We start from the raw sequence: 12,312 nt of genomic DNA, 5'->3' as shown, positions 1-12,312 counted from the left end.
ATGATTTGATGGGAATGAGATTGGTTAGATGGACGGATGTGGCGGCTACATGGAGAGCGAGAGGAGAACAGCGTGCATTGTTGTGCTTGGACGGAGTGCTGAGTGTTGGTGAGATGGTGACGGGATGAGTAGGGAGTGGCGCCTCCATTTTGATCAGCGTGAAAGCTGGTCGAGACAAAGCACTCCAGAATTGGGACGAGAAGTCTGTCTGCCTCTCTCTCTCTCTCTCAATTCATCTTTTTCTCTGTCGTCGTCTGTGACACCTCACATTATCCTTCTGGTGGAGAGGAGCCAGGAGGATCAATGGTGATTAAATATTTTTTTATAAATAATCTTCTAAATATCAAATTTTACACAGATATTTTCTCAAAATTAATATTTATATATATACATTTGTAAAACAATTATTTTGCCATTCTATTATTTTTTATTCTTATTTTTACAAAGATACCCATCCAATTTAATACCGTTAAAACAAATTAATAGTTTTAAATTAAAATAATTAAAATATCTTTAATGAATAGATGGTTACGGTGGAGACCAGAAAGTAATTTTAAAATTTTATTTTATTTTTAATTAAAATAAATTAGTTTTATTAATGGCGTTAGAAAAAGCGTTTTATTATGGATATTTGTGAAAAATAATATTTTATAAGGGTACAAAAATAATATAGATTTGAAGAGAATATTTGTTCAAATTTAAATTTGTAGGAGGATATTCATTAAAAAAAATTCTATTTTAAATAAATAGGATGATTTTATGATCATGCATGATTAAACAAATTATTTTAAATGGAGAGGAGGATTTTTCAGAAGGTGATCGAGGTCGGATATATATATATATATATATATATATATATATATATATAATTTCTTTGTGGGTGCTCACGAAATGGCAGTGTCTAAACTTAATTCGAAGGGACACCCTGAGCAGCCACCTAATGGCTTGGAGTTTTCCATAGTTCTCCGACATACGAACCTAGAGTCCACCACGTGAGATCCATGTACGTTTTTAAAACAGCCATATTTTATAAAAAAAAGAATAATAAAAATATTTTATTTATAATCTTATTTTAATGCATAGATCTTTTTGTACCTAGTTAAAGAGTTATCTTCGTGTTCGCAGTCTCGAGCCTATGCGCCTGGAAAAGTGAAGCCGAAATCGGGCATTCCATTGTATGCCAGTAATTCATAAAGTATTCTCATGAGATTTTCCTTTGGTTGGCAAAAAAAAATATTAATTTTAGTATATTTGATTGATTATAAAAATATGGCACGTTCCAGGTTATATTTAGTTAAATATTTAATTTTAAAAAATATATTAAATATTTATTATATTCTTAATAAAAAAAAGACATTACTCATAAATTTTTGTGGCTTAAAGCTACTTTTAGAAAAAAGAACCCTAATTTTCAGTAGCTTTTCTATATATTTTTCTTTTCCGTAAAATATAAAAATTTTATTTCTTACTTTTTATTGAAAAAATTATATGAAATACCTATTATACTTTTAATAAAGAGAAAAACCTTATCAATAAATTTTGATGGCTTAAGGATATTTTTGAAAAAAAAATTCCAATTCTCAACTGATGGAAAAGTGGCTTTTCCATGTCTCCAATGAATTTTTCTTTTTTCTTAAATATATAAATTTTATTTTTATAGAAATGCAACTTTCCTATTTTCTTTCTTTGAAACCTTCAACTAAATAAGAGGTATTTTTTTGTTTTTTCATGGACCACACTTTTTCTTCTTTTTTTCGCGAACCAAACAAGTCCTAAAAGTTCTGTTTATCGTACACATATAGAAAGCACATATACCAAAGATAGCGTATCGTCCTCGTATCTTATATATATTGGATAAATATCCGATATGACAAGTAAATATCTATAATATTTTAATATTTATTTGTGGATGAATATATTTGGCTTAGGATATTTCTTACTTAAATATTGGGTCATGAAACTCAGGTCAAGAGGGTTTTGGACCCGGATTTGCATCCATCTGGTCCAGTAACTTAAAAAAGCCACCAAAATAACTTGATTATCTTTCTTTCCAATACCATAATCTAAGAAGAGAGCCAAACCTTTTGTCTCATGATGCTAACGAGAGACAGCATTTGTGATTCAGACTCGCCAATCTGCATGAACTGGTATTTGAATAATTAACTTGTATATGGACTAATTAAGACCAACCGAATTATAAATAGGTTATGTATGGGATTGGCCCTTAATTTCGATCCTGTGGCCCATCATGGAATGGAACAAACTTTTTAAATGTTGATTCAAATGTTAAGAAAGTCCACATAGTTAATGTTTTTTTAAAAAATGTAAATAATATTGCAAAAAAGGCACATGAAACATAGTGCCTAAGACTTGCCATGTTTGCTGCTCCACTTTAATTTTTTCTTGTTATTTTTTTTAGATACTCCCCCTAGTGATCATAATTATTTTATTTAATGAGACATACAATTGACAAGTCAAGTTGTAATGATTATAAAATATATTTGACACTTTTTTTTTAATTTGATTATAAATGGATAGGATATAGGTGAAGAAGAATTTTTAATCTCAACTAAATTAGATCAAACCTGAACCCAGTCCAACCGGACCCATTGCTCAGATCAGCCATAGCTCAAAGTCCAAATTTTTACGATCAAACATGTGACGGATGGCCTACGAAATCAACGGCGTATGTTTCTCAGTCAATTTTTGGCACGTTTCATACGGTGTCACGCTTTTTACGGCCACCGCGTCCTCCCCTGAACCCTAAACCCTAAACCCTTGGAGCCATCGTCGACGGAGACTTCGTCTCTCTCTCTCTCTCCACCCGAAATGGCTTGGCGCGGGTCGATCTCCAGATCGCTGCTCGCCACCGCGCGTTCGTCCTCGTCCACCCTCCGATCGCCGGCGGCGGCCCCCCGCCTCCGCCCTCCGCCGCTCGCCGGCCCTCGCGTCCAGCGCCGCCGTCTCTCCTGCGCCCCTCCCAGGTGAAACCCCAGTTCTAAATCTGTCTGTTTTCTCTTTCTTTCCTATAATTTTCGATTGCTGAAGTGGTTTTCTCCGGTAGGACTTTGGGAGAGCTGGCGTGCGCCCAGTCTCTCCTCCCGCTCCACAGCGTGGTCGCCGTGCCTTGCCTCACCTCGCATCTTTCCGTCAGCGCGAGAGCGTGCTGTGAGCTCTCTCAGGGTACCTTTCGTCGCACTTGTCAAGATCGCTAGTTATGTCCTTCTTTGTGAGTCTTGTTATTAGTCTAGTCTTGCTTTTCTGGGATGTGAATCGCACGATAGAAAGGAACAAAAAAAATGCTATATTTTTTATGTTGTTTTGAATCTATAAGTCTGATATGAGGGGATCTTGAATTATATGATTAGGGTTTTGTAGTTTCCTATGTTTATTGTTTTCGGGATTGAGATTTGATAGGGAAAAATGGAAAAGATGGTTGATGCAAGAGACAGGCTGGCATTCGGTGGGAAGCTTTGACTTCTAACTTGATGTAGGTTTCCTCTTTCTTAATTGCTCTTCCTGCAGTAAATGGCTAGGAAAGTTTAAATTCAGGGAGAAAACCTGGAAATTTGAATAATTTGAAGGGAACAAAGAAAAAGAAAACACAGTCCTGTTCTGTGGGTTACATGCGACTGATATATCTTGTTTCTATCTTTTACGTTATCAGTAATTCAGTATTGATCTTAATGCAGCTTTTAAGTTTTTGACATTTTTAAAGTATTATATATATGCTTTATTTTACATTTTGGGCTTTGAATTCGATGCAGTTGGTTCACAGATAAATCAGCATATTTTTACATGTACTTATGGATCCATTCTCATCTTTTTCTCATTCTTGTATTAACTTGCAGTCGGTACTTGACTTTGATATTTTCCCTTTCTTTGCAATATTTTAAATGACTATTAGGATGAACTAAGCAACTGAAGTACTTGGGAGACCATTTGAGGTATTGTTTATTGACTGACAATGGGATGTTAGATAGTATGTAATGGGATTTGCAGAGACATTCTTTACTGCTATCCTTTATTGATCCTTGTTATATGTTTCTGGGATGGCGTATATTAGAAAGTTATGACCAGTCTACTCTTTTTTCAATTTTTTTGTTTCACTTGAATTGATTTTTGGTTGATTTGAGTTAATTGGGATTGAGATTTGATAGGGAGGAATGGGAAAGAGGGGTGATGCGAGAGAGAGGACAAGATTCAGTGAAAACAGGGGGATGGTGATGTTTCAACCACTGTAGGTTTTCCCTTTCCTAATTTTTATGCCAAAGTTAAACAAATATATTAGGTATAAAAAAAAGAGTGGGACGGGGGAAAGAAAATTGAACAAATGAATAAAATGGAACTCTTTGGTAGAGATGATGTTATTGATATTGTATCTTGCTTTTGATATTGTACTAAATTGGTAGCTCATGCTAGTTTAGAATGGATTTTTTGATTTGGTTAAGAGGTTTCTGTGCATATCTTTGGTTCTTGCCAATTGAAAAATGTGCAATTCGGAGCATGATGTAAAGGACTTGGATATTAATGCAGTAGAGTAATAATGTAGCACATGAATATTTTCTTTTTTCTTTTCCTTTATTTTCCTGAGCTGCCTTGTGGAAGATGCTGTAATAGAACATATGCTTCTGTTTTTCAGATCTTCAAAAAATTATGTTTCAGAAATGTTATTTTTTATCTTTTTCTTCAGATATGAATGTGGAGTGGTGAGCTTTCTTGCATTCAAATTGATCTTTCCCTTATCCATGCTCCCACCTGGACCTTTTGTTACATTCCCCAATCTGAGTTTTATGCTTTGAAAATATGAAACTCTACATAGCATTTCGTCATGAGTTTTAGCAAAACATTGAAGAGCCTGTTTATTCATTTGATGAAGTCGATATTGTATGGCTATTGTTGGTTTGAACTTTAATAATTTGACATTTAATGGTGAGGACCGTCAATTTCAACAAACATTTGGCTGATTTCCATGACTTTTTGCGGGAAGGCAGAAGAAACATCCATATCATTAAATAAAAGAAACACCCTTGGTTCCTATTCTGTCAGGTTCCTTTTTCTAAAGCTGATGTGCAACTTAACTTGAATGAGCCAATTGCCTTGTTTCATTATCATGTAGTACTTATTATGAAGAACCAAGTAGCAGTGTTTCAAGATGTTGCTTTATGTTTTCTTACGGCTATGGTGCTAATTGGTTAGACTGATATTGCTATATGCTTTTTTTTTTCAAAAAAAAAAGATGGAAAATTATGGGCAATGAGATTCTACACTTTTTTTGGAACTTTAATGCAGTGTCTGGTGCAAGTTTGACTGGAATTGTAATCAATGTTGATGCCTAGGATGCCTTGTTCTGTTGTTGTTGCTATTGTTTAATCTATTATTGTTCTGATCATGGAGAGAGAACAGGGCATCTAAAAACGAAATGGTGCCTAATGGATAATGTTGGGTGTCTTTTGTGGTAGAGGGTTCAGGAAAATATGTGCATTGTGGCTGTTTTGATACTATTGATCCTGTTATCTAATAAATCTGGATTTGAGAATATTTGAAGTTTATGTGTTGCCCACTCGTGGATATAAAGTGGAGCAGGATCTAGACATGCAATAGGCATACGAAATGAACTTTTAAGGAGGGACTGTCAAGGAAAGTGGCAAGGTTTTAGAATGCCAATGCCAGATAGTTCATTTACAGCTAACATGTGTTTCTATGCTTCAGTCATATGCAAATTATTTGTTCATTTAGTAATAAATTTTGTCAAATCAAAACAAAGATTTGTGACATAAAATCTGTTAGGCAAATAGTTAATCTGTATAGTTAACTGGTAGCTTTTCACTCTTTGGCACCTCAAGAAAAGAATATTTAACATTATGGAGGAGAGTTGGCTAATTGAAAGAAATGTTGCTAATTTGGTGGAATGAGTGCATCTTTGTGATTTCTTGCTGATGTATTTTTTGTTCTTTCTTGGTAGCTTGGGGTTTGAACATGGTTTCTCTAAAATCATTTGAGATGCAGAGGGGTTACTGAGGCTCCAAGTTTGTTATGGGCAATCGGCATGTGTTCTGGATGAAGGGTTATTAGTAGGCTCTTCGACTTCCAGCATCTTTCCATTTATAATGAGTAGTATGGAGGTAGAAATGATTGTACAGTAGTCTGCACTTCCCCTTAAAAAGTGCATTTTTGTTGTCCCTTTCTCGCCTTTTTGTGTATTCTATGATGTCTTTTGCATTATTGAAAACTTTGCATTTCTAAGAAACTTGAAAGGTATTATACTTTGTAACTTTATGGGACTATTGCTGGTTTATAACTAAATTTTGGGGTTTAGGGTGATCTTCTTGTTTTGAGATTGTTAAGCCTTGAAATGTATTTCAATTGAAGGTGACACTAATAATTGTAGTTTTAGGCTCACATTTCCTTCGTTTATTTAGTTTCTGAATGTAATAACAGTGTCATAACTGCATATCATGTGATAAATTTCTATCAAATGTCAACCATGAAACCTTACACATGAATTTGGTAGCTATACTCGCACCATCACAATTCTCTTTGAGTTTTCTATGCTTTGGTGTCAGTTTCATTTTTATTTATACTTATTTGTGTTACATGGACTCGGTTTGTCTGGCCGGTGCGGGCGTCTAAAGGATCTGATCCTTAAAATATCAAAGAATCTTTTCTTGCAGAAAGCCGTTTTGAAGTGTCACGCTAATGCCCGTGTTGAAGTGTCTGAAGACTAGGTGTTACCATATTGAATATGAATAATAAGTAATAACAGCATGACACTTCGAGTTCGATATGAGCAAACCATTATTATCATTTTTTTCATAACGTGAGATCTTATGTTGAGATAGTAATATGAAACAGAGATCATTTTGGATTTGATCTTGTGTCAGGGGCAAGGTACGCTGTACTAGCCCGAATCGGATGGTACGGAACGTACCATACAGGTTCGATATCGGTATCTGGTATGGGTGATATACCGACATTCGGTAGGTCAAAAAATTTCATACCGTATTGTACCGACACTCAGTATGCCAAAAAAAATTTTGTACCGTATCGTATCGACACTATGCTTGTGTGGCATCGATACGGAGTCCAATACTGAGACGGCAAACCTTGGTTAGGGGTACATTTCAGCATCACAAACCATTCTTTTCTCCACCAGAATTCTCTTTCTGACATTTATAATGAAAGAAAAAGTACAAAAATAAAGAAAAGATCATTTTTTTCCTTATTTGATCATATCAGAAAGGAACTACGAAAGTAGTTGTTACATTTGGGGAAATGAAGATTTAGAGTTATGGTTCTGGCTGAGAAGTGATAGAAGATTAGGGTTATTGTTTATAGGAGTTTCATAAGGGAAAGGTTAATGATATTTGCAACAAGTCAAGCCTGAGATTGGGTAAAATGCGTCTATAAGTTATTGAAGATTAGGGTTAGAAATAAAAATAGAAATGGGCCTCTAAAGATGCTTAAAGGTTGTAGGTGACGAAGTCCTTTGGGGAACTTTGAGAATATTTATAAATAGAAAAGATACTATTTTTTTAATTCAGGTTTGGTAATGAGCTTTTAGTTAAAGATATTTTTGCATATGGATGATAATAGCAGATCAGGCTTGTGCAAGCAAGCTATTAGATCGAGACTTTCAAGTCCGAAGTGAGTTAAGGTTCCAAAAGTAGATGAAAAGTGCATAATGGATGGACATAGTGAAGCATAGTCGATTTGGTTAGTGAATCATATTCTTTGGGTTTTGACAGACAGAAGAATGTAAGATGAAGTTAAAAGCACAATATATTAAGAGCAAAGGGGAACAAGAATTTTAGACTGTGTTCTGATAGTTAGCTATTTATATGATATTTTAAATCTATCTGGGAGATTAGTCAAACAAAGACTAAACAAAGCTATTTTGATGGATTAGTCAAACAAATGCTAAACTGGAGTATTCAAAACCTAGTCCTGATGCGTAATTGGAAGGTCACTCTTGGGGCAAATCTCCTACTCAGGTAGTTGGTGGATTATTGTAGCAATGTACCTGGATATGGTTTTATTGATAGCTTGGCATATTGTGATAATAAGACAGTGTATTTGGAGGTTAAGTGGAAGGGAAAAGTATAGAGTATATGTGTTGGTAGTGTGAAGGACATGAGGAGCAACTCTATGCACTACATATGGAGCGGTTAGGAAGCTTCCAGCATGAAGAGGTCTTAAGAAAGGGTTAAGCTTTAACTGCTTATCTTAGCTAGGTTAATAATGATGTTAACTCTTTGATAACATAGGAGGTCCCAAGGTGCATGTTAATCAAAAAGATGCGGTATTATTTGGCAAATTTTAATCTTTTATTTATTAGAGTAGTTTTGTAGGAATAGATGCTTAGATGTCTGGAAAAATTATGATCTGTGGTAAAGTTTTCAAAGTCAAGATACACATAAGCTTGAGAGAGGGCAAATGATTCCTAAAATAAAGCAGAAAGATGTGGATATAGACAAGAATTTCTATTTTAGTATGAAGGCAATATATGGATGACGCTGAAATGGTAATTGAATGGCCCTTATGATCTTTATAATCATTGAGGCAAAGGAAACTTTTTAAGTTATGGATATGAATGGTCTTCAACAAGAATCAAAGTGCTAGGCCATAAAGATGTTGAGATTAATGTGTAGTACAAGGATGGATATAAAGAGAAACGAATCTTGCACAAGCTTATTAGATGAGGTTTATAAGTAGCACCAGTAGAGGATAGAGTGATGGGCGACTGTTTTTGCCATGTGAATTTTAGGATAAAGATGATCATGTTTAGGAGACTTTGGATTTAGATTGAAGGGGCAGCATAGATGAAAAGACAAACCTGATTGATGCAAGTGTGAAAAGGGGCATTGGAGATTAGTTGAATTTTGGTGTTGGATAGAAAGAATGGGGTAAATGTGATTCAGAAAGCATTCATAAAGTATCTTTATTCAACTTTGTAAGCATCTTTGTTTCTCTATCATGCTAGCACTTGATGATATATCATTACCTCTTTGATCTAATGATCATTTCAATGTCTTATGCTTTACCCTTGTCAGAGTCCATAAGCTGCTTTCCTGTTTGAAATAGTGATCTAATATGCAATCTGAGATTTAAGGAATAGTGATCTAATATGCAATCTGAGATTTAAGTTACCCAGCTTTGAGCGGAGTTGCAGAATTGTATTTGCACTTGACATAGCAATTGACTTGCATGTTTAAGTTCTGTTCGATAGATTTTATTGTCTCGTAAGCAGTGAACATTCTCTATGACATAAAACATTTTTCCTACCTCCAGCAACAGGATTGTAGAAACAAGAAACTAGGAGGTATAAATATCAGCATGTCATCTTATAAGTGCATAAGTTGAACTAGATGGTATAGTTAATCTTCATCGATATTTGTGACCATGGAAATCAAATTGAAGATAGTCCCATCACTATGGAGTATCAATTCTGCCCAAGACATTTTTGTGGAAATCCATTAAGCAACATATATGTGCTATGTCTTGTTCTATTCTCTTGGTATTTGGTCTTTGGTTCCATGTAAGTGCTGTGGCTGCAGTTAAGGCACTTGATTGTGCTGTATCCTTTCTCACTCCTTGGATATTTGGTACATGGGGAGTCAACCTACACCTGTTATTGTGGCTTGAATTTATGATCTTAATTATATGATTGTTGAAAGATATTACTCTTATGACCTCTTAAAAGCAATAAAAAAATGTTTAAATGCAAATATAGAATTGTACCAATTGTTCTATACATGGTAGTTAATTTGTAGTTGCATTGAATCATAATGATATTGTGTTTCATATATGTAGGTCAGAGATCATTGAGATAAAGAGTAATTTTTACATTGAATCTAATTACAGTGTTGCATATATGTAAGCCAAAGATCATTGAGAGTAATTTTTTACCCAGGTCAAATCCCTATACATGCTACGTACTGCTCATTTTTTTAAAAAATTTTATTTGTATGATATAAGAGCAGTTAGATGTCAAACATGCCTGAAAGCATTAGAGTAAGTCATGTTTGTGCTATAAGGTTTAGCAGCATCAGCATAAATTATTTATTACAGGAGCTTGTCCGCACAGTGGAAGTCTTCATCATGATTTTTTGAGATCACATTAAATCACAACTAATATGTTTGTCTGTGCTTGATTTAAATCATTTTGACTAAGTCATGATTTAAATTACTTGCTGAAAGCTACGTTCCCCACGTGCAGGTACTTGAAGGCAGTAGGATTGATGACAAGCTTGTCAAGAGCATTTGGAGCAGTTGTCATATGGGGTGTCTTTGAAACCTTTGAGCTAATATCGTTAGCTGCAGGACTAGAACAAACATACAAATGATTCTGCTTGTTTTTTATAAAGTTTGAATTCTTCCCAACTCTTGGATTCCCAATTCATGTCTTAGATGCTGTCTGCTTTTGTTTCATGTGGAACTCTGAAATTGGTGGCTTGCATGTTTGGTTGTTTAGTTCAGTCCTTAAAATGCAATGTTAAGGGAAATTTTGAGGTCCAGAGACTAAATTAGGTTCCTATATAATTAGGTTACTTTGTGTCATTTATTTATTAAATTTCATTTTGGAGAACAACTTTAGGTTTGCCAAATCTTGTAGTATAAGATTAGAGACTAGGAAACAGCGGTTATCGTGGAAACGAGCTTCTCTGTTCATTCCATAGTCTGCTTATTTTCCTCCTGACAATTTCAAATTTGCACTTTCACTTCTGTAAGCATCTACTTCTTTGGTGAAAAGAACTCTAAATGTTTTTGGGATGAACAAAACATTCTAAATGTTATGCCTCAGGGTCTGGACTTGGTTTCTATTTACCTTAGATTTGCAGAGAATGCAGTATGCATTGGTTGGTGCATTGCAGCTGGTAAGCCGTGTTGATTGTTTATTGATGGAAAGGGGTACGCAGGCACAGAGCTTGTTATTAGACCTCCTTAATAATCGAATCCGATGGCTAAACCAAAAGAATTTTTGATAAGTAGCTTTATGCTTGGATCATTGATTACCCAAGGGGAAATCAACTTGCATTCATTTATGTGAAAAGATGGGTGGTCGATGTGTGGGCGAGAGACTTTCAAGCTGTGGTCTACGTAGATTGCCAAGGTAAAGACAACGGGCTAGCAGCAAGTTTTTCAAGTTAGTACATAATGCTTTTCAGAGTTTATCCATGCTATCAATATGTCGTTTCTTCTGAAATACAACATAGTGCATTTGGAATCATTATGCTTCATGTTTTGATATGTTTTATTGATCTAAAACAATTTGTGGTATGTAACAAGAACGTTTGGTAGCGTAGTGTAGAATCATAAGGAATGAATCAACTGCTATGAATCTCAATGGGGTTTGAGGATCTCTCGCAGTATTCTGCTAATATTCATACCATATCATTGAGAAGTATAATGGGTTAATTTTTGCAAGCATTGTGTATGTAGCACTTTCGCACTATAATCGTTGCTATTCTCTTTTGATTTTTTTTTTAATAAAACAAAAATATGGAACTCTCCATTGTTCTAATTACAGTTCTTGTTGATAAAAATAAATCTGAAGTGTACATAACCAAGAATCTAATGTATAGTTAATAATTCTTATAGAGACTGTACTGGTCCAACTAAATTTTTTATTGAATATAAAAATTCAAAAAATAAATAAATAGAATGGATTTGGATTTATGTAAAATAAATAGGATGGGTCAGGTCTGGGTTAGATGTTTTTCTTAATTAAATCCGCTTTGATTGATCCGATCCAAACCCTGACTTGACCCATTGCCACCTCTACTGTAGTCTGTGGTTTTGTGGAAGGGCATACAAAAATTCATAGGCCCACAACTGGCGACCTAGTAACTCCGCATTTAATGAGCCATGACATATGGTAAAAAATGGTTGAATTGCATCAATTCCTCTCTCACCTAGTAAGAGGATTGTCCATGTAAATTTTATAGGAGCTGCATAGCATTTTTTGTATGCATAAAGTACTGTCATTAGTTTCTGACATAATAACTCAGAGTTAGGTGGATTAAGACATCATATTATCAACAAAGCAAGAGAAGATTCGAGGCCTCTCTCTTTTGTACTTGTTTGGAGAGGGAAAAAATCTTCCAACCAATTTAGTGGAGCCCAAATGTAAAATGAAAGATGAAGAGAAAAATATATGGCGCAAATATGCTGTAAAATGACCATTTCTTCGGCATACTAAAATATAGTCGCAACCTCCTTTGATGTAAATCTTCCTAAGCTTTGTTACATGACAATTCTTTCATATAATGAATCAAGAGTAAATAAAAACAACAAAGAAAAGGTCCCAGT

At 34.7% G+C, this 12,312-nt stretch overlaps 1 protein-coding gene across 6 annotated transcripts; it reads left to right on the top strand.

The window, feature by feature from the left end:
- Positions 1 to 2,722: 2,722 nt before the first annotated feature.
- On the top strand, positions 2,723 to 10,431 carry LOC113462860 (uncharacterized). Of its 6 annotated transcripts, none has more exons than XM_088719351.2 (4): positions 2,723 to 2,984; positions 3,065 to 3,183; positions 6,010 to 6,125; positions 10,220 to 10,431. In XM_088719351.2, exons 1-4 carry the CDS (start codon positions 2,830 to 2,832, stop codon positions 10,292 to 10,294), a joined length of 465 nt encoding a protein of 154 aa, XP_088575477.1. In that variant the 5' UTR covers positions 2,723 to 2,829; the 3' UTR covers positions 10,295 to 10,431. The 6 variants fall into 6 exon arrangements, 4 of the variants coding, with proteins under 4 accessions (XP_088575477.1, XP_026661244.2, XP_089785993.1 ...); XR_015976859.2 differs by lacking the exon at positions 6,010 to 6,125 and adding an exon at positions 3,418 to 3,490 and having other exon boundaries at positions 2,727 to 2,984; positions 3,065 to 3,229; positions 10,220 to 10,265; XR_015976860.2 differs by lacking the exon at positions 6,010 to 6,125 and adding an exon at positions 3,418 to 3,490 and having other exon boundaries at positions 2,729 to 2,984.
- Positions 10,432 to 12,312: the final 1,881 nt, after the last annotated feature.

Source organism: Phoenix dactylifera, chromosome 1, assembly GCF_051530095.1.
Source record: "Phoenix dactylifera cultivar Ajwa chromosome 1, Ajwa_hap1_PhDact_Kaust_v1.1, whole genome shotgun sequence".
Taxonomy (NCBI): domain Eukaryota; kingdom Viridiplantae; phylum Streptophyta; class Magnoliopsida; order Arecales; family Arecaceae; genus Phoenix; species Phoenix dactylifera.
The sequence above is the reverse complement of the archived record's forward strand: the minus strand, read 5'-3'. Positions and strand labels throughout refer to the sequence as shown.